A 27,372-nucleotide genomic window follows, 5' to 3' on the forward strand; every position below is an offset into this window, starting at 1 on the left:
AGAATTTCACTCTTTTGTGATTGCTGTGCATGTTTGTATGCAGCTTGTGGGTGTAAATATGTGCTGCTTCTGTTGCCCTTTAATACACAAAAAGCTCAGGCTCATGGCATCAGCACCATCATTGTTTTTATTCAGAATGTACTGCAGTGGAATCAGGTCTCAGTTTTGCTATAACCTACTGTAAAACTCCCCCTAAATCTCCAGGGTGCTGCTCTCTCACATCCAAATTCCCATTAAAATTAAGGAATCACTATCTGTGTATTTTACAAAGACAGCATCAGAGAGCCACATTTTGCAAACACAATAAAAATGAGAGTGTTTCTGGTGAAAAAGCCTCCACCTGAAACCAACCAGTGTTTATTAGTCTTGTAATTTATTGGTTTGTAATTTGGTGAAGATCAAATTACCTGAAGATTTAATTCTGGAAATGCTCCACAACTAAATCTTTTCCTCCAAAAAAAACTTTCTCCCAGAGCTTGTAAGTGCTTAATAGAGCATCTGCTAAAGCAGCAAGGAAGAGATAGGGAAGCTGAAAGTCCACCATTGACCTTGAACATTTAATCCAAAATTTTATAGCTGTATTTTATTACACTGCTAGCATGATAAATTGCAGTGACAGGTTTAGAAAGAACCTTACAACATGCAGTGGCATAAAGCTATATTAATAATGAGTTTGATTCTGCAGTTTTTAACTTAATCAAAACTGCCAATGTTCTCTCCTGCTCTGGTCCAGACTCTACCCAAACCTCCTCAGCCTCCAGAAAACCCCACCCAGGGCTTTCCACCCATCTCAGTTGCCTTCAAAGAGCTGTGGAGGGAAACAAGGGAAAACTGAGGCATGGGAGAGAGGTGGGTTTTTTCAAGGACAAGGTTATGTTCACCCATGTCAGGTCTCTCCACTGCTGTGCTTACAGCACTGGTCCAACATTCATTCTCCAGTGGGGCTTGTACTAGGATTTCCCTAGGGATGTGCTTTTCCACCTGGGTATTTTGTGGAGGCTGAAACAAAAGGAGGGAGATTATTCTGTTTATCCACAGAGCTGTGGAAATCCAGCATCCTGCTGTCCTGCCCAAGTCCTGCCAGGTGCTCCCTGGAGCTGCTGATGCTGGACTTCCCCTTTTCCTTACCCTCCCCACCCATCAGCCTCCCCATGCTGTGCAAACACGACATCCTCCCCAAGCTGGGGCAATCCCCAGGGCAGCAGCACCATCAGAATCCAAGGCTTTGATAAGAAGGCTGGATGAGGAATGATTTGATTTCTGTAATGAATGGTGCTGCAGGTTCATATACTTCTCCTGACTCTCAGAGAGCACTCCAGCTCTGCAAGGTCACCACGTATGGGCTTATATTTTTTATTTTTTTAAATAGCTCTGTTCTACTTAAAAGCAATAATAGCACTGTAGGTTCAGGTGAAATATTTCTGTGTTCGTGGACTTGGTCACAAAGCTTTATCATTTTGTCCTTCATTGGAGCTATCAAGGTCACCAGGCAGCAGTAATAGAGATGTGATAGACTTAATAAAAACCAAGATTAATAAGAACTAGAGAGAAGGAAGTGAAGAGTTTTGGCTGGGGGGTTGTTAATGGTGTTAAGCCAAGGAGTAAGTTATAATCCATTCCCCCCAAGTGGAATTCATGCATGTGAAGGTTTCTTCCCCCAGATGCCAGCCTGTCCCAGAGCATTGCAGCTCTTCTGCCCCTGGATGGGTTCTGCAGTGTGACTGAACCCTTGGTCAGGTCATGCAGGGTCCCAGGGTGGGCAAAGCCCTTTGGAGACCACCAGGCAGGGGCCAAGCTTGGAGCAGCATGTTAGGAGCAGTAACCAAGGGCTGTTGGCCCCCAGGAATGGATGTTCCAGCCACACAGGGAACTCCTGCCCTGCAGCTTCCAGTGATGGAAGGGATCACAGCCAAGGCAAGAGGGCAGCTAAAGAAATCACAGCAGAGCAACTCCGATGGAAGGGATCACAGCCAGAGGGAAGGGTCCTGCCAAGGCAAGAGGGCAGCTAAAGAAATCACAGCAGAGCAACTCAAACACTGTGATGCCATGACTTTGTGAAGGTGAGCTGTGATCTGCTGTGTGGTGAGATCCAAACCTGCAGCTGGGGGAACCACCGAGTGCTGTCCCTTTGAAGGAGAGGTCATTTAATTATTTAATTGCCTAAACTCAAACTGACACGAAGGGCCTTGGCCACAGCCCCCGTTTGGGAGCTGTTGGCCTGTGGCTCCTCCATGCCCTGCAGGAGCAGCCTCTGAGCTGGGTAATCTGGAAATTGAAATGCCAGAGCACTGATCAGATAAGACTGCTGGATAAGGAAGAGAACACTTTGTCTTTCTGAAGATTGGGCCTTGTCTGCTTGGTTTTTCTTCTTCTTTTTTTTTATTTTTATTATTTTTTTTATTTTTGTTTTTGATATCAGGTTGCTGCTGGCCAGTTTCAGGTGGGAGGTCAGGGTCCCTGTGTTCCCAGGGACATGCCTGGGCGTGCAGGGAGGGAGGATTGCTGCAGTGGATCACTGCCCTCATCACCTCCCCAGCTGAATGCAGTGCCAGTCCTGCCCAGGCACCACAGGACTGACCAGCTTGATGACTGAATAATGTGTCCAGACAATTTCTCCCATGCTTGGCTTATGAATCATCTCAGGGGGTTGTGCTGGAGCTGCAGCCATTACCCCCTTAAATGAACTGACTGTTCTCCTCACCTGTGAGGAAGCAAATGAGGCATCTCTGGGGCCAGGTTAGCTGTCAGAGCTGCTGTGCCATGTGCTGGATTCAGTCTCCTTGTTTAAATTCGACTATTTGAAATGTAAAATAACATTAATAGAAGGCATCATGGTGATTTAGGTGTGGACAGGTCTTTGGAAGCTGCTCTGGCAGGTCTGGCAGAGGAGTATTTGAGGCTGTGGTTGTCACCTGGGGCGTGTGCTCACGGCCACTTGTCCCCAGTGTGTGGCCATCCTGTCTCCAGCAGCACTGCCTGAGGAAGGGTCTGTGGGCTCCTCAGCCATGCAGGTGAAAACCAAACCATCTGAACCAAGCAGCTGAGACTAATAATTATTAGGCTTCATGATGAGCAGGTACCACCAGTTATCCTCCAGTGATCTGCAGCAAGCAGGAGCAGGGCTCAGTTACCTGAGGGTGAGCAGCAGCTCTCCACACCCAAACACTTAAAACCATGAGCTATCCAAGCCTCTTCTGGCATGACAAAGAGAGAAAGGCTGCAGGTTTGGACCCTCTCATCCCTTTCCCCCCACGCTGGCAGCTGAGCCCTGTGTTTTCTCTGGCTGCCTCCTCTCAGGCTGTGCATTGTTACCAGGAGCTGCTGGCAGATCCCCCCATCTCCCCAGGCTGGGGGGTCTGGCAGCACATTAATAACGTGGGGGCACTTGCTTTCATTCAGGGGGAATGAGGAGGTTGCTCTGTTGTGGTGGGCTGGTACCCTGGTGGATAAATTACCAAGCCAAAGGCAGTGCTGTTATTCCACGGAGGGAGTGAGATTATTACTGAGGAAATTGCGGGCCTGCTCCTGTTGTTGTTTTACTACTGGTGTAATAATAGGCTCTGTTCCATTAGTATAAATGATTTTCCCCCTTTCTCTCTCTGCTGAGTACGTTCTACTCCTTCTTATGTCCCCAGTGACTCCCCACAGTCAATGGCAATCATGGCACGCCGAGCTCCTATTTGTATTTTCACAATAGTTTGGGAAATATTAACTATCTGGGCAGTCCTTTTGGTGCTGGCCAACGTCCCTGGGCAGGAAGAGCTCTTTAGAGCCACTTGTCACTCTGGAAAAGCAGGAAAAGCTGAGCTGAATTCCATCCCCAGCTGTTGGGGCACTGGTAGTCCCAAATCTTCCAGCCTTGTGAGTGGAGTATTTTGAAGTGTTGTTGTTTTATCTCCTGTGTGGTCATCAAATGGTCTGACCAGCAGACCTGGAACATTTGCACTGGCTCTGTGCCACTTTACACTGTCAGAAGGTCAGTGTTGTGAAACCTGGAAAAAACCCACGTTGCTGGAAGCCTCTGGGTTACAGATTGTCAGGGCCTCAGCTCTTAGCTGCTTATCTGAAAGCCCTACACAGAAATACTGCAGCAGAAATTCATCCAGGACAAGTTCCACCAGAAAGGAGGAACACTGTCACTATTAGTATCAGGTTAAGTTAAAAAAAAAAAAAAACAGAGGTATGGGAGAGGAGAATGTTTTAGTCCCCATTAGAAATACATCAGTGTTTCACTCCGGCGCTGGAAGTTTTGCAGCTCATAAAAAATTCATAAGGCTTGCTGAGGAAAACAGGAAGGCAATTCAGGTGTCTATTTTTTGAGCACTGTCATACTTGCAAGAGTTTAAGCCAGTCTGGATTGATATTTCTTGTTATGTGCCAGCTCTGCATTATGATCCTCTCTGGATCATAGTTCAGTGACTCAAGAGGAATGAGTGACAAGGTGGCCTGGGTTTGTGGAGGAGAAGAGAGGAGAGCCCAGGGTATTTTGCTGCTCCTTTATGGTTTTACAGTCTCCTCTTCAGGGCCCTTTTCACTTGTGCAAACACAAAACTCAAGGTGAAAAGTAATTGGACAAGCTAACAAATGAGTTCAGGCTTGCTGCATTCCCCACAGGCGAGTCTCTGTGTTTCTCTTGCCACCAAGAGCAGCCTCTTTGACACGGCCTTTCATGTACCAGCTAACAAAGAATGGAAATCTGCCACAGGTATGAGAAAAGAGAGGCTTTAAACAGGACAGGCACTAAACCAGCGTGATTTATATGGGCTCAGGGTAGTGCTTTACATTTCATCAGTCTTCCAGGGGCTCCATGATCCCAGCTGCATCTTCTGGGGATATTTGGTGCAAACTGTTGCTCTCCAGGCTGCAGAGTTTTACTGCAGGCAGAAGTGGAAGCCTCACGGTGTGCAGCCTGCTCTGCAAGGGCTTGGGGTGTAAAGTGAAGCACTTCTGAGCAGCATTCCTTGCTCCTACCATGGAGATGGGGATGAGGGAGAGCAGGGGAGGTGCAGAGCCACAGGCACAGCTCTGAGTGAAGCCAGCAGCAGGATGAGGCTCAGCACCCTCACTGTGTCCTCTGCTGTCCTGTGTTGTCCCCCTGCAGTGGATGATAAAGATGGCCATGGTTGGAAGTTCACTGGAAGGGAGGAAGTCACTGGGTCATGGAAAGGGCTGCCATGAGGCTGGGTGGGTGGGAGGGAATGCCATCCCTTCCTGCACCAAAACACCACCAAAATGCCAGCTTTCTTGTCATTGGAATGCACTGGGGGGGCAAGGGTTTAATTGAATGATACCTCTAATTCCACCATTAGAAGTTGCAGTGCTGTGTTGGTGCTGGGGACAGCCCTGGCTGCTCTGCTCCCTAAGCCCCAGGGCACTGGGGACATTCTCAGCAGCTGGGATGGCTCTTGCTCCTCGCTCTGACTTTCCATGGGGCTGGCACAGAGTTTGTGAGGCTGCTCCTGCAAGGTCAAGCCAGGTAAATGGCAGCTCTCTGACAGCTTTGCCAGCTGTTTCTCCTGCCCTGTTCTCACCTGATGCTGTAAATTGAAAAGCAAAAATCACCCCCAAAAATCTTCCTCTTAGCTTGTCCTGCTGCAGGCTTGCAGGAGGGAGCAATGACTTCATTTGGATGCCAGGACAGGGAGCCTGTGGCTCCTGCACGTTTGACCAGGCAGGTATCAGCAGCTAAAGGGGCCTTGGGATCCAAGCTGCACACACTGTTCCCCTAAATGGTTTCTCTGTGCTAATATGCAATATTTTCATTCTTTCCATGCCAGCGGAGTAACTGGTAAATGACAGGTCCTGCTTTTCAATTCCACTGTGCTGCCAGGGCCTGTCACACTTTTAATTTGTGCAATAGCTGCAAGCATGGCAGTAATTGTGTTTCACATTTCCCACAACTGCAATGCTGGCTTTGTGTTCCCTCTTCTTCAGCCCTCTGCCCCAGCTTGAGCTATTTAATGTTTTCTGAGGCTCCCCCACAATGCTGCTGTTAAACTCATATAATATTTGATGTTTAATCAACTTCCCCCTCAAGAAATAGACTGCAGAGCAGGGCAGGGGGTGCACCCAGACCTGCTGGGTGTGATGCTGCTTGCTGCAGACACCTGGGCAGGGTGAGGGGGTCTGTGTGTGTGCTCTGCCACCTGCCCAGGCTGGCAGGGCTGGGACCTGAAGTGTGCACAGCTCCCAAATGTGACAGATTGCGTGTGCAATTTTGGATAGATTTCAAAAGGCTGCTCTGCTAAAGCCTGTGGATGTTTCTGTAGGTCCAAATGACTTAAGTGGAAATAATTTTGGGGATGTGATTTTTACATTTGCTTCAATGCATTTGAAATGTCTGCCCAGGACTTTTATAAACTCTTCAGCCTTTGAGCAACAACTCAAGGAAGTTTGATTTCCCAACTTTTTGAGGCTTTGTGTTGGGTTTTTTGTGTCTCATGTAGGTTTTCCTGCTAGGTCTAGCTTTTCCTGCAGGCTGAGTTCTCATCACGGCTTTTACTGTGGATTCTCTGTGGCTGAGAAGGTTTAGCAGATGTTCTGCTCCTGTTTTGTGCTCTAACTGGATGCTCTCAGTGTCTGAGAGGTCTCTGATCCCCGGTTCTGTGTGGCTGAAGCTGGTCAGGCGCTGTCCCTCAGGCATGGGCTGTGACCCTGCAGGCTGTGGCTCTTCACCAAAGCAGGCTCACAGGGCCTGGACACTTCAGGCTGGGAAGGGGAAAGCTTCTGTGCTCCTGAATTTTGTGCCAGCTCCCTGTGAGCCCAGCCCAGGCAGGTGACACCCTTGGGAGCACAGCTCTCCCACCCAGACTGGCAAACACAAACTGATTGCTCTGGTTGCAGCAGGTGAAGGTCCTGCAGACCCCCTGTAAAACACTGCTGAGAGATCACACATGACAAGAATGGGAAAAGTTTCTGTCTCATGGCTTAATAAGTGCTTTTTGGGAAGCTGGGATGTGGCTGAGGACACAGCACACATGAGACAGAGACACAGAAAGGCTGCTCTCATTTGTAAAGACAAATGTAGTTGGGATACAAACATTTATTTTTCTCTACTTCAACCTCTACAGCTGAAGCAGAGGAAAATAACAGCAGTCCCCACAGCTGGGCAGAATGAATCCTGCCCTCAGACCCTTCCAGCTCATTATCTGCTCTCATGGTCCAAGCCCATCCTTTCTGATGGGTGCAGCCAATACAACCATTTATGGACTGAGAGGGACATTAATCCCAATTTCCCTTCTCCTAAGCTGGATGCTGCAGGAGTGGGACAGATGTGAGCAGTCCTGGTTTTGCTCTCACAGCAGGGGCTTCTCTCCATGGTGGCTGTCCCAGGTCAGAGCAGGAGAGGAGCCTTAGCAGCAATATTTTGGGCTCTAAATGCTTTGCTCCATGGTACTACATCCTATAGGGTAAAAGCCCTCTGCCAGTGGGCAAAGGTAATGGAAACCACATTTTCTTAGCTGAGTAATTAGATTGATTCTGCAGAAATGCAGACATGTGGAAAATTGAAAAATGGAAGAGTTGCATGCCCTGAGGCTGCAGATGAATATGTTGGTGCCTTTCTGAGGAACACTGGCTCAACCTATTGAATTACAGGATGTGCTGAGACCAGCTCAAGCACGATGCAAGTTCAGGCCCTGACCAGGAGAAACTCTGACAGAAGGGGGAGTCTTTCTCACTGTGCTGATCTCAAATATATATCCCTTTCCCCAGAACTTCTCATTGAATTCTGTAGTGCTCTGTGCAGCAAAAGGATGCACCTATGTGAATCCAGTTACAGGATTAGCAGAAAAACTCTCCCTGTAATTATAGACACCCAGAAATTTTAATTGAATGGTGCATTTGATGGGACTAGATCACAGATCACACAGGGGTCATTTCAGGGATGTTGTGGAGACTGTGCTTGTATGCATTTAATTCATGAGTGTTTTGACCTCAGACATCAAATGGAAAGTATTTCTGTGGGCTCCATTCCCCAGATTAAACCAGCCATATTGACTGTTTTCTATTCCTGCACATTATAACAGCTGAGAGCTTCTTTGGATGCTGTCAGCCATGCTGAGGGAGTGTTGGGGTTTCTGGGTTTTGTTCCTGTGATCAGGAATTCTGTGGTTTGCAGGATCTGGAGAGAGCTCTGGAGCTATTTCTGGCTGAGATTATTTAAGCAAAGGTAAATATTCTACCATGGCTCTGCGGTGAGGTAGGTCCCACAGCCAAACTCTTCAGAGATGCCTGTGCCTTTAAAATACCAATTTGCAGTATTGTGTGAGTGAGTGGTGTGGGAAGTGGCAGGAATGAAGGCAAGTAGGCACACTGGGCTCTGAAACACCATTACTCATTACTGTAGGATGAGTAGCTCCACAAACAGCCAGGTAGATTCAGATATTAAATCTGCCTATATTCCCCTCCCTCATTTCCAGTATCACTTTTGAAGCATTTTGTTTCAGGACTTTTGAGTAAGACAGAATTATTTTTTTACATCTCACAACTTGGACTTCTGGATTGCTCTTTCCTGTTCAGCCTTAGTTTTTCTAGTTCTGACTTCTCAGTCTGTTCTAACTTCAGAGCTGGCTTTTCTTTGAGCAGGAGGTTGGTCCTGAGGTACCATCAAAGTCCCTCCAATATATATCTTACTGTGATTCTTGTCTCACTTCCTCAGATTTCCATGCTTTGTTTCAGTGTGACAGTTTTTGTCAAGCCATTTCCCTCTTTCATAATTTTGCACTGCCCTGAACCTCCTCTTTGCATAAATGCAGGTCCAAACTGGTTCTTTTGAGCTCTGGCTAATCCATCATCCCCAACATTTCCTACCTGCATGGACTGCTATTAAGATTTAATTAACAACTGTTCTGCTGAAGCTTCAGTCCTGGTCAGCAATATTGGAATTGCATTAAATAGAGGCATTAAAAATGCAACAGCATTTGTGATATCTGCCTCGCAATATGAGCCACTGTCTTGTGTGTGCAGTTTAACATCATCATAAATCAAGAAGCTCCTGTGCTGGGATCCTGTGTTCACATGATTTGTTATTGCTGTTTGCCTTCTCTGGTGACACTTGGAAGTCCTGGGAGCAGGAACTGTCACTGGTTACACACCCGTGGCACTGGACATGCTGCCATCTCCATGTGGATAATCTCTGCTTTTCCATTTTCTTCCTGAGCTCGCCCTAGGAGCTGTCAGCAGCACTCAGGACCATTGATATTGCAGAGCTTTGCCTGCTTTGTGTCAAAAATTCCATCAGAAGATCCAACCCCAAGGTCCTTTTTTCCTCTTCCCCCAGGTCCCATCAGCAGCATTTTGGTGAACCGCTATGGCAGCCGCCCCGTGGTCATGTTTGGGGGCCTCCTGTGTGGCGTGGGGATGATCTCAGCTGCCTTCTGCACCAGCATCCTGCAGCTCTACATCTGCGTGGGCTTCGTCACAGGTGAGGGCACAGCACCTCCTTCCCCTGCCCAGGGAGGCTCCCTCCTGATGGCTTGGGGCTCGCACACCTGGGCAATCTCTGCACCAGCACAAACACTTGGGAAGCTGGGGAGATAAAAAGCTTGTGAGATAAAATCCGGTGGGACAAAGGCCCTCCTTTATTGTATTTGTGGGGTTTCCAGATGAAGGAAGGAATGATGAATCTGACTCCATGTTCTTAAAAGGCTAATTTATTATTTTATGATACTATATTATATTAAAGAATGCTATACTAAAACTATACTAAAGAATACAGAAAGGATACTTACAGAAGGCTAAAAAGATAATAATGAAAACTCGTGACTCCTTCCAGAGTCACAACATAGCTTGACCCTGATTGGCCAATAAGTCAAAACAATTCACATCAGGAACCCAATGAAACAACCACCTGTTGGATAAACAATCTCCAACCACATTCCAAAGCAGCAAAACACAGGAGAAGCAAATGAAATAATATTGTTTTCCTTTTCTCTGAGGCTTCTCAGCTTCCCAGGAGAGAAATCCTAGGCAAAGGGATTTTTCCAGAAAGTATGACTGCCACACTCCTTATCAATGCTGCAGATGAGCTTCAGCAAAGAGTTGTGCTGTGTTCCTGGTGGGACATGGTGTGTGGGATCCAGGCAGGGCTCTGTGCAGCTCAGTGCTCTGGGCCAGGTGCTGGGGATGGTGGCCACCAGTGCCCTCAGCTCCCCTTGAAGCAAACCCAGGCTGACTGTGCTCTACCCTGGGCAAGGCAAATCCTTTTGGCTACAAGTGTGACTACAAAGAAAGCATTCTTGCTCCTATTTTCCTTGTGTTATCTCCCCTCTGTGAGATACATGAGATGAGATTTCAGGGGTTTGCTTTAGTTTACTTGCCCTTTTCCAGTTTGTAAGGTGAGGAGGTGCTTTATCTGAAAATGAGAACTGCTGGAATTGACTGAAAATATCCTTACTGTGAAGAAAAACCAAACCTGTATTTCCTTATTGAAGTTTCAATTTGAATTGCCTGTATTGAAATATGAAATTCCATATTGGAAACTCAAGTAGAATAAGGCATAGGCTCAGTCCAGCATCTTTAAAGCCTGCAGGTGCCAGGTTATTGCTTTTAAAGGTAAATGGATTAGAGCTCTCCACCTGTGTGAGTATGGATGCTTAATTGTAAGTATTTTTGTTTTATTATTTTGGATAAGGTACAGCCAAAGTTTATTCCAGTGCAGCTAGGACATCTGCTTGGAAGCATGACACAATGAGTCCAAAATTGGCTTTTGAGGTTGCCAGGTGTATGGTTTAATGAATGTTCCCAATCTCTCTGCAGATGCATTAAGTGTTGCTGCTTTCTGAATGTGAAAATGTGAGCTCAACATTTAAAATCAATAAAACCAGCTACTAGAAAAGTAAATTGGGACGAAAATTTTGTCATCCTGTTCTTCTATATCAGTATTCTTTTATTAAATCTGTACAGTAGTGAATAAATCCCTCTGTAGCACTCCCTCTCTTAAACTTTACTCTTCCTAAGGACTGTCACTGTAATTAAATGAAAGTGTGTTATTATTGGATGAATAAATCTTGCAGATTCCTTGAAAGAGACTCCAGAAACAAAGTGATGGGAAATAAAATTAACCAGTGTCTCCCAATATTTCTTATTGCATGAGCTTGCATCATTTCCTCCTAAACAAATGTCCTCTGGGAAGGCGAAGGGGGAAGTGACTGGACAAGGGGGAATGACTTTCAACTGATAGAGGGCAGATTAGATTAGATTAGATTAGATTAGATTAGATTAGATTAGATCAGATGCTAGGAAGGAATTCTTTATTGTGAGGTTGGGAGGCCCTGGCACAGGCTGCAAAGAGAAAAGCTGTGGCTGCCTCATCCCTGGCAGTGTCCAAGGCCAGGCTGGATGGGGCTTGGAGCAACCTGGGATAGTGGAAGGTGTCCCTGCCATGGCAAGGGAGTTGGAATGGGATGAGTTTTAAGGTCCCTTCCAACCCAAACCGTTCTGTGATTATAAATTGACTAATGCTGGATTAGCATCTGGACACCATAAATCCTTTGCTGAAAGTATTCCATGCACATTGGTGAGCAGAAGGACTCAGACAAGAAACAGGGCTGTGGGAAGGCACCAGCTTCTCTGAAGTGCTCAGCTAAAAAGGTGACAGGAGGAAGCTCTGTGCATAACCCCAACAGGCCCATGGCTGATAAAGACCTTGCTCTTGGTCCCTGAAGGTGTCTGCAGGTCTGCTCCACCACCCACCCCAGAGGGCTGAGTGTGGGCAGTGCTCAGTGCACACAGGTGACCCTCGTGCCAGCCCCCAGGCACAGGGCTAGAACACCCACACCTCTGCCCTGCTGTGCTGACTCCTCTGAGCAGGGCACATCTTTTGTGTGCATCCTTCCCTCCTGCTTGCTGAGCAAGGGCAGCTGTGTGGATGGGGTGCTGGCTGATAACCCATCATCTCCAGGCACGGGGGGTGTGCTGGGGAAGGAATATTAATTTGACACAGAAGGGAAGATGCTCGTAAGCCTGCTAACGTGCTTGATGCCTCCAATTAAGCCTGAAGTATCTTTGCTGGTCAGGCCTAGCATGGAAGCATCCAAGGGCAATTAGGAAGCCACCTGCCCATCACACAGCTGTGACAGTGCTGCTGCACGAGGAGACAGGCTTTTGTAAAGGGGATTTGCAGTAACTGTAAAGGAACCTGTAAACATCACACTCTTTCTAGCCTCCTTCCCACTAGCCTGGAAAGAAAACAGACTGATGTAAAAGCCTGTGCTCATGTAAGTCACGGGGATGGAGGTAAAAACAAGGTCTTGGTACCAGGAGGTCTCTGCTACAGTCCTGTGCCTGTGGCATATTAACAGCAGTCTCTTCAGAGGAGCAGAGCAGGAAGTATCTGTTTGCAGTGGAGGGATTAGACACAGCAATCTCAGTGGCTGACTTGATTATGCCTGTTTCCATCTGCATGCAGAGCAGGAACCAGGCTGTGCTGGTGGAGGCAGCTCTGTCCTTGATGGCACTCCAGGCTGCACGAGGCACTTTGCATGCACAGGAAACCCCACAGACTCTTCCCATTTGTTCCCCTGCAGCACTTAGGAAAAGAAATGGGGTTTGCAAGCTGTCCACCTGGACAGATGCCAGCATGGATGCATTATGTAGGTGTTTCAACGTGCAGCCTCTTCTGAAGTCTGAGGTGGAAGCAGCAAAATTCAAAGCTAATTGCAAGGTGGTAACGACTGGTCAGAGTTTATTTCAATATGCACCAATTAGACTGCCATGAAATAAAATGGGATCTTGGGTGAGGCACGTGGACTAATGAGAGCAGTCTTTGCCATGGCTGTAAATGCTGAGCACTGAAATACCTGGTCAGATTGTTCCTTGCTAATAAAGTAAGAACAAGATCAATAACTACACTGCTGAGTCCTGTAGCACCACTTATTTCCTTCTGATATGAGTGAGATGTATTTAATCCAGGAAAGGACACTCCCTCTGGCACAGGTTTGCTTCTGTTCCTGCAATGCCACTGACAGATCTCTCTGTCATATCCCTGGGGAGAAAATGTGGTTATTGAGTAACAGTTCTAGCTATGGAAAAGCTGCTGTAGTTTCTGAAAACTGCAATAAAATGGATGTAAATATTTCCTATTAAAGTCAGCCAAAAGCTTAAAGTAAATTGAAATTCCAGTTATTCAATTTGAAACTCTCCAAATTTAATTAATGGGAAGAGCATGAGGTAATATTAAATTAGATTTGTCTGACTGGCAAATTAATGTTCACATAATAAAAAAAAAATTGAGATGATTATTGTTTAAGTGGGTAGCTGGCATCCAGTCTGATTTTCCTCCTTTGGAAGATGTGTGGTGTGTCCCTACCAAAAATGACTCTGTGGAAACCATGGCTCAATTTCTGCCCTTACTGACCAGCCTGGGAAATGGGGAGTTCATGCAAACTCTCACCTGCTGTGCTGCATCTTCTCAGGTGGAAAAAGACACAATTCTGTATTTCAGAACTGTCCAAGGGGGTTCTCTAACCAGGGCTGTGGTTTTCCTCTGTGGTTCCCAGGTCACCCTGAATTTGCTCCTACAGGCATTACAGGCAGGCTGCACTTCCCAAAGATGTGCCCTGCCTAATATATGGACTAAAAAACTATCTAAAAAAGTTCATGCTGAGAATGTTTTGCATCCACAATTATTTTAATGTGTTGCCATTTCAATTTATTTTTAATGTTGTAAACTTCAAAGTAATTAAAAAAAGAACTTTAGACTTGGCAAAAATCATAATTTTGTAAATCCGTTTAAACTGAAGCTATCCAGCATTGGCTGGATTCTGCTGTATCAGTTGGATTCTACTCTATCAGTGACTAATGATAGTGTTCCATAATTAATTTTGAGGACCTTGACCTTTGTAAATTCTCTTCTGTAAAGCAATATGCCTAATTATGTACTGCACAGTTAAACAAACTAATTATATCGACTAATGAACAAGAAAAAATCTGCATGACCCTATTTTCAGGACTCATGTTCTCTGATATAATCACTTCAAGGATTACATTTCTGCTTTGTTCTAATGTGGCTCATTCTTTCCTGGATGATGGAGTGGAAAATATGTGGCATGACTTTTAAATGCCATTTTGATGGAGTTCTGAAAAATGAACTTTTGTGAAAATACCGCATGTCAAAGAAATACTTGAAAATATTATTGATGTTTAAATATTGGTTATTGATATTGAGCATCAGGAAGAATTGTTGGACATCAGGAAGAATTTTTTCACTGAAAAGGTGGTTAAGCTTTGGAAAGGGTTGCCCAGGGAGGTGGTGGGTTCACCATCCTTGGAAGTGTTCAGGAAAAAGCTGGAGGTGCCACTCAGTGCTCTGGTCTAGTTCATAAGGTGATGACTGGTCAGAGGTTGGACTCCATGGTCTTGGGGGTCTTTTCCAACCTGGCTGATGGTGTGATTCTATGGTTCTATATGGCAGAGCTCTCAAACAGAACCACAGAAAATTGAGACCATCACAGCATTTGGTATTTCTGCCTGCAGATTCCACCTGTGCAGGAGAAGCTGGCCAATTGAATTAGCAATGCAGATTTATAATGGCTTTTATATATCTAAATGCAATAAAAATAAATTCTAATTAAAAGAAACACTCTGGGGTCCTGTGTAATTAGCATCCTCCGTAGCTGTTTTGCTGTGTACTTGCAGACCTCTTAATCATTTTCATCAGGCCTGAACTGCTCACAGCACTGTGGCTGAGGAGGGTGGTGTTATTTTCTGTTCAGCTCTGGCTGCCCAGAGCAGAGTTGGGTGCTCATGAAACGGGAGGCCAGCCCTGGATTTTGTGTCACTTTGGTGGTTGACACTGTCCAAGCCAAAACAACCTTCCTCAAACTGGGAGTTGCTGTTTTATAAGAACAGCTCCATCCTCTCCCCCAGCAAGACACTGTGTCTGGACAGAACCCAGCAGCATTCTGTGAGGGAATAGTTTTGGTTCTCTCTGAAGCAAACTCCTGGTGCTAGTTTTGCCACCCAGGAGATTTGCAGTGCAAAGGGAAGGGGGTTCTCTGGCTGAAAGAGTGTTTCTGGGTTCTGGTTACCCAAATGTGGCAGCCAGAACTCAGAGACACCCTGAGCAAGATTTTCATCCAGATTGTTGTGTTGAAAAGCCACCAGTGAACCAATTGACTGTGGATTTCCTTAAAATGTGCTGAGGAGAAATGGGTCTCAAATCTTCTTTTTTTATCTGAATTGTTTTCCAGGATTTGGCCTTGCTCTCAACCTTCAGCCATCAGTGATAATCATAGGGAAATACTTCTTGAAGAGAAGACCCATTGCCAATGGCCTTGCTATGGCAGGGAGCCCCGTGATGCTTTGCACCCTGGCACCTCTCAACCAATTCCTTTTTGACAATTTTGGCTGGAGGGGCAGCTTTTTAATTCTTGGGGCAATTTTATTAAACTGCTGTGTGGCAGGAGCTCTCTTCAGGCCCATTGGGGCAGGCACAGCGCTGGTCAAGACCCAGGTGACTGAGGAAGGGAAGGATGCTCTGAAAGGAAATATCACTGAAGATGGCCCCATGGAGAACAAAACAGAAGAGGAAGGGGAAAAGGACTGCTTTGAAAAAGTCAATCAGTACCTTGACTTTTCCCTCTTTAAACACAGAGGGTTCTTGATTTACCTGATCGGAAACGTGCTCATGTTCCTGGGGTTCTTTGCCCCCATCGTTTTCCTGGCACCCTATGCAAAGCACACTGGCATAGATGAATATTCAGCTGCTTTCCTGCTCTCCATCCTGGCCATTGTGGACATGGTTGCTCGCCCCACCACCGGCATCATTGCCAACAGCAAGTGGGTGAGGCCGAGGATCCAGTACTTCTTCAGCTTCGCCATCGCTTTCAACGGCGCCTGCCACCTCCTGTGCCCGCTGGCTTCCAGCTACACGGGGCTCATCGTGTACTCCAGCTTCTTTGGGCTGGCCTTTGGCATGGTGTGTGCCATGCTCTTCGAGACGCTGATGGACCTGGTGGGAGCTGCCCGGTTCACCAGCGCCGTCGGCCTCGTCACCATCGCCGAGTGCTGCACCATCCTGCTGGGACCCCCCATTGGAGGTGAGTGAGTGTGCTGTCCTCCCCTGCTGCCGCTGGGCTGTCACTTGGATTTAGACTTTTGCAAGCTCAATTTGTGGGAAATTATTCTAGATGTGTTTTCTCTGCTTCGTAATCACCATTTTCCCACTAGTAACTGGACAGGAAAGGGTGTCCTTGATGTCTCCTCCAGCATTTCTTCTTTCCTCCTTTCTGTTGAAGTGAGTCTTGGAGAGTCATCTTTTAATCCTGGATCCCTCCAAATACTTGAACTGATCCTGCAGAGTGGGACTTCCTGCAGTACCAACAATCTTGCACTGCAGACAACTTCTCCTGGACATTCCTCCTTTTGCAAAAGTCTGGAGTCCACCACAATTTAAGTAAAACACAACAGTTTTATGAAAGCTTCTTGTTGACTCAAACCTTGCTGTTTGTCTCTAAGACTCTGTGTACACCACTTAGGAATTTCAGCCATGTTAGTGCAGCTGAAAGATTTAAGTCCGTTCTAAAAATAATTTTAAAAAATATTCATTTTGGATGGCATGGTTTGAAATATCAAAAGGCAGAGCCCACCAAGGTCCATGTGGACAATACTGAGTCTCCAGGAGGACTTTCAGTCATCTAAAGATAAGTAATGGCAGTGATCTCCAGTGATTTAACAGCCTTAATATTCCCTCTATGGCATGTACTCCTTTTGTAGTTTGAACCCTTTTCCTGGATTCAAAACTGAGATCTGGCTAATGCTTCATATGACACATCCTGCAGAGCTGTTTAATTCTTCATATTACTGGGTAGCTCATACAGTGTGACAGAGGCAGCTGTATCCTCTTGCTGTCTTAGAGATTCATTATTTAATTAATGACAAACAAAAGAAAATACAATTTTAAAATGGCTGATTTCTGAATTATATAATTTTCTGTGTGGGAGTTTAAGTTAATGACCAGAGTCTGCTAATGAGGCTAAAACAGTTCTGTGTAATAATCAGTAATATTAGTTTTGTAGGGTTTTCCCCACCATTTTAATAAGCAGCAAATTTATTGGTTCTTTGGCATTTTAATAACCTACTGCAGGGTTCTGCTTTAATGAACTAAGTAAATTGTTCCCAATGTGTTTTATGACTTTATCTTATTCTCAAAGGAAAAGAGGCAAGACTATCCTACTGTTGAATTTTCCAATACTCTACTCATTAAAACTCTCATTGAAACCTATTTAGGAGACCTCTAGGTCATCCTGATGAGCAGAAAAGGAAAAATTGTTGCAATTAGCGTTTAGTTGATGTTTCACCAGTAGCATGAAAAACACAGTGCGTTGAAAATGGTGTACCAAGTCAGCTGGGGATGATTCAGGAAAAGGCACTGACCAAAACCAGTTAAAAATTATTATTATTGTGATCAGGAAATCTATTTGGTGACCATAAAAACCCTTGTTAGTGCAATGCAGTGGGATAATTAATCATCAGCTTTTCAACATTAAGGGTCAATCGAGATGTAATTAAAGGTCCCTCTTTTTGAGGAGGAGAACATATTCCAAAACGTCAGAGAGCTAATGGATGATGGGCCAGTTTCAGGGAAGATTGTCTGTATTGTGAAGGCCAGGTTAGGAGTGGGCCTTACTTTAATTAGGATTTGGGATGTTAAGAATGGTCGGTGTTGCCCAGTAAATGGGAATTAATGGTCAGGATCATAATCCCAATAAGATTTGCATTACATTTTGACATAATGGAGAACAGTGACATTTCAATTAAGACCTCTCCCTTCAATTACTCTGTAACTCCGTAGCAGAGGCATTAACCTTTGAGAGGAACCTGTCACATTTGTCTTGGCATTGAAATTATCTGACACTGACAGCATCATCTTTGCTTTCCCTGGAACTAATGTTTTCCAGTTTCACACTGTGCCCTTTCCTCTTTGGATCACGAGTGTAACTGCAGCAAGGGCAGCTGTGACCAAAAGCTGGGCCCCCTCTAATGCTGCTGGGTGACCCGTGGTGGAATAAATCACAGGGTCTTTGCCAAGAGCCTGAGATGAGACCCAGTGGGCAGGTGCCTTCTCATGAAAGTCTTCCTAAAAGCTGCTGCTTTTTGGCTGCCAAGCCAAATGGACATCCTTGTAATTGATCATTGGAGTTAGTGGAAAGGATGCCTGCAGGCTCTGTGGTCAGAGGAGCATGGAAAAAAATAGGTGTGCTGGAAAGATCCAGACTTTGCAGTGCAGGTTCTGTCCCCTTCTACTGAACTGTGGAAATTATCAGAGCATTACCTGTACCAAAGTCAACTACCCACAGGCTGTGTAGTGCAACACATGTTCAGCGTTTGCAGGCTCAGAGTGTTTGTGGAAGAGATCAGGAGTTCAGAGAATGTTTTATCCTAAAGCCACAAGAGTGTTCCTTGATATACAGGATCTGAAAACACAATACCCTTGCCTTCATCTCTAAATTTCCTTTTTTTTTTTTTTTAAATGTATTTTTCAGGAATTCTTATTGATACCTTTGGGGACTATAAATATATGTTCATTAAATGTGGAGCTGTAATGGTCTTGGCAGGAACATTTCTGTTCATCATGAATTATTATAATTATCGTATGCTTGCCAAGGAGGAGAAGGAAAGAAAGGCAAAAGAAGAGGATCCTAAATCTCTAAGGACAGAAAATGAAGACAAAAAAAACTGGAACAAAGACTCCATACAGGATGGGCCTGAGCTGGAACCTTTGAGAGAGAAGGGAGAAGGATTAAAGAAGGAAATAAATGGCACAAATGAAGTTTAAACCTGTTCTCATGGGCTGAATGGGAACTGACTTCTGGGTTGCTCAAATGAGCACCAGCTCTGAAATCATACCAGGTTTTAAAATTTTACTCTATTCTCTGCCATGTGCATCCTCTTCTTTGTTGTAGGAGAAGACTAGAACAGAAACAAGTCCTGATTCTCATAAACTGCTGGGACTTTGCAGCATCCACTTGCATACCAAAGGTCCTGCATTGTTTTCCTTTAGATATTTCCCATTTCCCAGAGGTAAGGGAAATGTGATGCTTTGCAGGGGCCAGGACAAGACTGGCATGAGACCGGAGTCCTTCCTCAGGTGCTTTGTCTGTGCAGGACAGAAATTTAGTCTTAACCTTAACCCTTGACCTACATTCCAACAGTGCAAATTTAATTTTTCCCTAGGAGGTTACAAAGTGCTTATTATCCAATTTCTGAGTGCCTTACCATTTCCAGTGAGCTTTTTCTTTGCAACACCCTGGTGAGACAGTAAGTGTTGCCACTATTAATTAATTGTACAAATGAAGAACTGAAGCACAGAGGAGCTTTGGGCATCATTGCATCAGTGAATAAAGCTTAGTTGTGCCAGAGCTGAAGTGGAATCCACTGCCCTGAGTTGCCTAAAAGTCCTGCTGATCACAGATATTCCCTTGCTAGAAAAAGGGAATACAATGGATAGCAGTGCATTAAACCTGTGTGCAGTGCACTCTGCTCCCTCCTGTGTACCTCACACTAATCACAATTAGTGATTTTGAGCACTGTCTCAGAGCTGGGACCTTGTGCCAGACTTATTTTTTTTTAACCTGCTTCAGTTGCATCCATCCTGGAGGGAATCCAAACCCAGCTGCCTCCCCCTTGTTTGGGCTGGGGTGGGCACCCCCCTGCTGCTGGCACTGCAATTCCTGCTGGCCTCAGGCCACCCTGCTGCACAAAGTCAGGTTTGCCAGGTCAGTGATGCAGAGGTGGAGCTCAGACCACAAAGCGTGCTCTCATCCTGTGGTTATCATTTTGATCTGGGAAGATTTGCACTCTAAAATATTTTATACCAAGCAGCTGTTGCCCAAGAGCTGTGGATGGTGAGCATGGCACCATGCAGTTGAATCATCAGACTTCTGTGGAATTTCATGGATTTGATTAGAAAAAAACAAGGACTTTTCAGGCAGATCACCCAAATCCAAAGCTATAACTTGTCCAAAATTTAATTCTCCTTTTATTCTTGTCTCAGTGGTACCCATATGTGGTCAGATCATATTTTTTCATGGTTTTGTCTTCAAAGAACTGTATTTTCTTGTCACTTGTGTACACAATATGAAGAAAGGCTTGTAAAAATACTTTCATAAATACACTGTACTCTTAAAATTAGGTCATTCTGGTCTTCTTGTACAAAGCCTTTTCTGTGAATTCTTTTGGTTTTTTTGAAGAATAGTGGTCTTTGACTTCAGTAGGATTTAAAATTTAGCTTTATATTGTTACTTTTATTTTCTCTGAAAAAAACAAAATCTACACAAAATAATCAGTCTTCAGTGTTTGTTTTTAATACCCTTTATGTCTGTCAAATATATCTGTGATATTTCATTTAAGAAGGCATTAATAGAAGGTCAAGAATATTTTCCCATATGCCTTCTGTCATATACTTAATAAAACTATTTTAAAAAATCAAATTAGTCTGCATTTTCCTGTGTGTGTAATGCAGCTTCTTGATTCAGTAAGGAGTTTGTCCTCTGAGGGTTCCTAGTCCTGGCTCCATGCACATGGTCACGCAACTCTTGGTCACAACCTCATCCTCTTGTTGATTTGGATTCCTTTGATATCCTTGGTGGTCTGGGCCAGCCTGACTCACCCCTCCAGTTGTCTGAAAGCTGTGCAGAATGACCTGGCAAGGACCTGACAAGGTGATTTTCAAACTTTTCCACGAGGTTGTACCAATTAATGCTCAGTGCAATGACCCAGATCCCCAGCTGTCCTTATGGCAGGAGCTGATACTCAGGCTCCTGGTCTCTCAGAAACCCCAAGCAAGCTTTTTAGGTCATAAAACTTTGTTAATACAGATAAGATTTTTAATAAAAAGGCGTTCTGTTCAGCTATCTGTGAAAATCCTCTGGAGAAGACGCCTTTGTTGAACTGCCCCTGAGGGCAAAAAATGTTTCATTGGATAAGTAGGTCTTTAAGGCTTCAGAATTCTAACACAAAGCAGGTATTTCATTTAACCTACTCACTCTCCTGTCAAAGAAACTTACACTGCCTTTAAGCTTATGGCACTATTTCTGTCAGGTAGGAAGCCAGACTATTTTAGGGCAATTTTTGTGGTTATGGCTGGTGTTCAGTGGTGGGTGGCCTGGCTCTTCCCTCTTACCTGCTCCTGCTGCCACCCTACACTCAAACCTCTGATCATGACATCCCACTAATCACTGCAGCAAAGCAATGCCAAATAATTCTTATAAGCCCTAGAAATACTTCCTTGACTCAAATCCTATGAATTCAACACCTTGCAGACTCAAGCTGTAATCCTTTCTTGGAAAGCTCTCAAACTTTCCTAAGAACATTTTCAGTTATTAAAAATAACTAGTGCAATATGAAATAACCATTACAAAAAGCTCTTGTGACGCAGCAGAAGCTGCCTGTGCATCTAATTCAGTGATTTGTGAGGCAAATTGAACACAAAATTCATATTTACTTAGGTTTGGAAAGCACCTGTGTAAGCAAGTCAAGAGGTGTGAGAGTTGTGCCATAAATATGCGTGCTGGGCACATGGGGGATATTTGGGATATCAGAGGTGCAGGGATGATTGCAAACACTTTCTTTGGAGTGCAGTTATGAGACTTTTATTTTCATATTTCATTAGCTCGTGACCTTATTAGAAGTAATTGCCATTGTTTCCAGGGCTGCTCAGACCTCATCAAGAGCCTGATTTGGATGCTGGACCATCATTCCCAACAACCTCAAAAGAAGCCAACAGAGTGTTGTTTGATGGGAGGTGTGACAAGTGCCACAGACTGGATTTAGATTTATCCCGTGTACTCATTTTTTGTTTACAGTTCTCCTCACTTCTACCTTCTCTATATTTAGCTTTCCAAATTCAAAGTCATGGAGGTAAAATTCAAATATTTCACTACTTTGGTGTGGTAAAATTTCTACACATTTCTCCCTCCCTTTTTAAAAGAATGTTAGAGCAGTGACTCTGCCACATGATGGAATGTCATGCTACTAGATGGGGACATTTTCTGCCATCACACCCTGGGCCAGGTGCTGCTTTGCCCCACATATAAAATTAATTTAAATTGAATGAATGAACCATGTCTAGAAAGTGCAAAGCACACAAGGAAACTTTAGAAGTCTGGAACAACAAATTACTAGAGGCAACTTGGAAGTAACTGTTAAAAATTAGTAAGCAAGCAAACAAATGAAGTGCCAACCTCTGTGTTTGAAATATGCAATCATTTTAGACAACACAGGAGATTACTCAGAAGGACAGTTCCCATGGCAGCTGACACCAAATTTATTTGGTTGTGTTCAGAAAACACCTCATAGACAACACAGGTGCATTCAGATTACATCTGAAACGAATTTAAAAGATGACTTTTGTGCCCTCTGCAGCGACAGTGACATTGTCTGTAAAATAGTATTATTTAGACTTATCAGAACTGCGTGAGGGCGTTTTGATGAGTGGCATTCATAACTCAGCAAAGTTTCCCACCATGGCAGCGTGGCTCACAACACAGATTTGATTTGCAGTCCTCTCTGACACTCACTAAAGTATTGCTGTGCTTTGGCTTGGATTTGGAGAGGCTCATTTACATCCTGACACCAAAAAAGTGGGATTTTCTGTGTCACTGTGGTCAAGACCCTGCTATCAGCAGTAACAGCACCACAAAATTCCCTTTTATACACTGTACAACCCTTTGTCCTGCAGAGTCAGCATTTACTTCAGATAAAATGTCTGACAGTCTAATGCTGTAAACACCTCAGTTGGCCCTGCCCACCCTCACACCATCATCATCATCTCTGAATGGTCCAGCCCATGGTCCAACTCCCCAGCCCATGAATTTGTCATTTTTCACATCAGACTAAATCCATGGAAAGAGAGACACAGAGAAACACATGCTTCCCATAGGCTCTCCAGAGGTTTTGGACTTCTGTCTGCTGGGTGCAAAGGTATCCCAACAAAATGTGTCACCTGAAGAAACTCCCACCTCCTGGGGGAACACTGCTGTTTGGGACAGGCACCAAACAAGAATGTGCTACTACGCTTCCCTGGTCAAATCCATTGGCTGCCAAGAAGGGGAAGATAACTCACCAAAGATGGCAGCTTCAAGGTCTAATTCTGACACATCAGATTCCTTATGAATCCTGGATCCTGTCTGATGTGCAAAGCAGAGACTTTCAGATGAATGGGTATGATGGAAATTAAATAGGGACAAGCTCTTGCCTCCTGCTGCAGAGCCTGGCATTCCCTTCCTGGACAGATGAGATTCTTTAGTTTTAATCAGTATGCAATCACTCCTGACCATTAGTTATGCCTGTGATCACAAAGCACAACTCCAGAGAGAGATCCTTAGGATATCTAGGAGGTTCCATGCATTATTAAGTGACAAAACCACAGACTCTACCTATCACCCATTCATACTGTGTATAAGAAGTGCTTGTTGAGCAAACTTGCTAACTCTAATTATTCTCCCAGCAGACTGTGGAGGGGTTTTTTTGGCACTTTTACAAGTCTAATGGAAACCTCCACAGCCCTGCTCCTGCAGAGGCAGCGTGGGCAGGGAAATCTCTGTGATGTGCTTCAGACTTCTGAGATAGCCCTACCCACCTTGTGTGCACATGCACATCCACAGCCAGCAGATCCAACAGATGTAAGTGAAAACCCACCTGCTGAAGGCCAGCATGCAGGGGCTGCTTTCCTCTGGGATGTCTGGATTGATGTGTTAAAGGACTGAGTCACCCAAATCTGGTATCAGAAGGGATCCTCAAGCATCTTTGATGGTGCATCCTTGATCCTAGATGTGCCAGAGGCAATGGGAAGTGAGAAGGGAGCTCTTTTCAGCACCACCCCCAGACCACAGCCAGGGGCTGGGGAGGGAGCACAGGTTGCTCTCCTTGTCTGGGCTCCACTTTCCACTCTTCCAGGGAGGACAAACCATGTAACAAAGTTTATTCACAGCTCATGACCTGGGACATGATGTATGTTGATTTGTGTTTCTTATTTCTTTAGACTTTTTGGGGTTTTTAGTCAAAAAAGACCATGAGTGCAGTGGCTGGAAATAAATAGAATTAGCTTACTGAGTACTTATTTGTCCTCTGACTTACCTGTTACAGAAATCCTTTAAAATATAGTATTTTGTAGCACATTTCAGTATGACACATGAGGAACAATGATATTATGATTTCAGCTTTCAGCCAGAGAAGACAGTAATTATACACCATACAAATAGAAGTGCAGTGAAGCTGCTTTGTAATTACAGTGTAACTAAGCTGTACCTCATTTAGTTGTATTCTGAAGTGCATCTGGAGTTAGCAATTAGGGCCAGCACATGATTAAACACTTACCTTCACAAGTCTCAGTATATATAACACTATACTTACCTTCACTTGTGTGTTATTTTTCACTCATATCTGCTATGAACCTAGATATTTTCCAGGGATTAATGATACACTGTGGAAAGTTGATAGCCTGAAGTTCAGCAGAGAGCTATTAAACTGGCCTGACCATTAATCCCTAGAAAATACCCTGCACCAAGGTTGTTATAAGGTGAATATGGAAAATAACTTCCCACTCATGATGACTTTTGTTTTGGCTGTTATGAGTTTGTCAGTGTGCAGGAACAACACCCCAAATGCAAGTGACTCCCTTGGATTTGGGTGTGTCTGAGGTAAACAGGATGAATCCTCCCTCAGCTCACCTTTGTGCTTCACCAGGGCCCTCAACAGACAGCTTCTGTTCCAGCCAGTCTGTCTCAGCCACAGTTTTCTGGCAATCTTTGGAGATCAATTTTAGAGTGAACCTCCATTTTCTGAAATGTGCAATTCCAGTTTCTCTGAGCTGAGAAACAACACTGGCAGCCAAGTAAAAATATTCATTACCAGGGGAATATGTAAAAACACTGTTTCATCAGTCATCCTGCTCACACAACTCCCTCCCAGAACTCAGAATGGTAATGAAAGTAATTTAACACACATCTATAATTAATTTACTACATTCTTCCTGCCGATGGCAATCATCTTACCTAGGAAAGTTCATGAAATTGATCTTAATGCATAAAAATAAAGATGGAAAAGCGTTAAAGGCAGCTAAACGTGGTTTACTTCTAAGCATGTAAGCAGTTAAGCACTGTTTGGAGAACCAATTTGGGGCTGATTTAGCAGCAGCCATTACCTGTGAGAAATGACAGTGAGCACATGAGCAGAGCAGGGCTTTGCCCTCAACACACTCAGTCTGTGAGCACTGCTGGGAGCAGCAGCCTTTGCTCCTGCCTTGCACAGTGTGAACAGAAATGTGAGTGAGGGTTCCAAGAGCCACTGCAGGAGGGGACAAAGCTGCTGGACAGCTGGAGGCAGCACCAGGGACACGGCCTGGAGCAGCTCTTGCTTCGGGGCACTTGTAAGCCATGAGCCCCAGGTATCCAGTCAGGACAGCTCTGGCCAGTGTGCAGAACATCCAGATGTGCAGATGTGTCTGGACACTGCACACGCACCTGTGCATGTGCTGCATGCAGACAACAGATACCATATATATTAGAAAAAAAATTATAAATAAATATATATGCACATATATATGTACATATATAAAAATAAATGCATATATATACATATATATTTGCATATATAGAAATAAATATATATACACATATATATTTATACACATATATATACATATATACACACACACACACATATATATATATATATATGTATGTATGTGACAGACAGTCCTACCTGTGCAGACTGTTTCTCAAGCTTTCTAGTGGCCCTAACAACACCCTGAGACATCACTGGTTCCTTGGTTTTGATCCATAATCGCTTCAGCTGCAGCTTTTTTGCTGTCCATGAGCCTCACACTGCTGGGCTGGTGGTTCCTACCCTCTCTGTGCTCCCTAGAGCTGCACAGAACACTTGAGACCTTCATACACTTATCTACAGCTTGCATTCTGCACTTCCCAGACATCCTACTTTAATTTGCAGGCCATGACATTATGACTTCAATATGGGCAGTAAAACCTAGAAAGTCAGGAGCCTGTAACAAGTAAAACCTCAATGCCCTGCAGCAGCTATATAAATATTTATATAAATAAGCAGAAAGGCTTCTAAGTGTGTCTTTCATCACTGTGGCCTCCAAATGAGGAAGTACAGTGGCCTTACCTGGAGGGGGGCCAGAGGACAAAGAGCCACTTTGGTGCCCCTTTGAGGGGAAGCACAGCCTGTGCTGCCTGAACTGCAGGGGGAAAAGCAAACCCTGCATGGGAACCATCACTCATCCCATGGAAGACCCCAAAAGAGTGTGGAAATAGGGCAATTCTTTCCTTCTCCTGTGCCTGAGAGGCCACCAAATGGAGCCTTGGCCTCTGGAGCTGTGAACAGAGCTGGATGAGGAGAATTCCCCAGCAAGACTCAGCCAGAGGCATTTTCTACATGTGGCTTCCTCCAGCTGCAAAGCTCTTCACTGGCTTCTCCTTAACGCCAGGAGGAGCAGGGTGTGTCAGAGGGAGAGGCATGAATCAGCCTAAGGATCCAGGCAGATGACAGCAGCTTGCTGCAGGACTGTTATTACCTGTTGGCTGTCACACAGCTCCTCATCACAGGGCAGCAAATGTTGTCAGGACTGGCTGCCAGGGCTCTGAGAGGGACAGCCAGTGGGAAAAGGTGAATAGCGGGCAAAAGGCAGCAGAAAGTGTTCAGGGTTGCTTTGAAATGCTGGGGTGTGAGCCCTGAATGCTTGCTTTGCACAGTGCCCTCACAGCAGGAGTTTGGAGAAGTGTGTACCCCACAAAAACACAAACAAAGGAGGCCCAGGAAAGATTAAAAAAATGAGCAATTGGATAAAATTGGAGAGATTCCTCTACATGTGTTTGTGTTCCCAGCCTGTGCTGGCAGGAATATGACTTCACACAATTCCCTCAAGCCTTCACAGGCTCCTGCCCAGCCCAGCCCTGACCAGCTCAAGGCATGAACTTCTACATTGTGCAAGAACCTGCACACTTTCCTCTCGCCCTGCAAATATTACGCATGAAGGACCACCACTTATTTTTGTTGGAACTAGGAAGAAAACCATTTAAAACAAAAGAAAAATACATCAAGTCTGGCATTTACTTCTCCTTTCTCCAACTTTTCTCCTTCCATCAGTCATAGTAGGAGCTAGGTAGGACATGACAGGGAAATAAATAAAAAACAAGTATTCAGCAGAGAATAAAGAGAAGCAATCATTTTGAACAACGATTTAAAAAATTCTAGAAAGATCGAAAATCAACGTTTTCCTTTTTTATCCAAACAAACTTTGTCAAGAAGCCCGGTACTCTAGAGAGATACACTATGTGTATCTCTCCCCGCTGCTCCAAGAGATACGCGTAGTGCTGAAACAGAAACGGCTTTGGCAGGAGAAAACACGTT

At 44.7% G+C, this 27,372-nt stretch overlaps 1 protein-coding gene across 3 annotated transcripts in view; it reads left to right on the forward strand.

Annotated features, from left to right (window-relative positions):
• The window catches only part of LOC120495657 (monocarboxylate transporter 2-like), a 38,291-nt gene extending 17,859 nt beyond the window's left edge, over window positions 1-20,432 (forward strand). For all 3 annotated transcript variants that reach the window (XM_039695398.1, XM_039695399.1, XM_039695396.1), the window contains 3 exons: window positions 9,281-9,424; window positions 15,192-16,040; window positions 18,486-20,432. In XM_039695398.1, the coding sequence (XP_039551332.1) occupies window positions 9,281-9,424; window positions 15,192-16,040; window positions 18,486-18,778 (1,286 nt within the window). In that variant the 3' untranslated portion in view covers window positions 18,779-20,432. The remainder of the gene's footprint in view (window positions 1-9,280; window positions 9,425-15,191; window positions 16,041-18,485) is intronic.
• Window positions 20,433-27,372: the final 6,940 nt, after the last annotated feature.

This window comes from Passer montanus, unplaced genomic scaffold (genome assembly GCF_014805655.1).
Source record: "Passer montanus isolate IOZ18808 unplaced genomic scaffold, ASM1480565v1 scaffold9, whole genome shotgun sequence".
NCBI classification, from domain to species: Eukaryota; Metazoa; Chordata; class Aves; order Passeriformes; family Passeridae; genus Passer; species Passer montanus.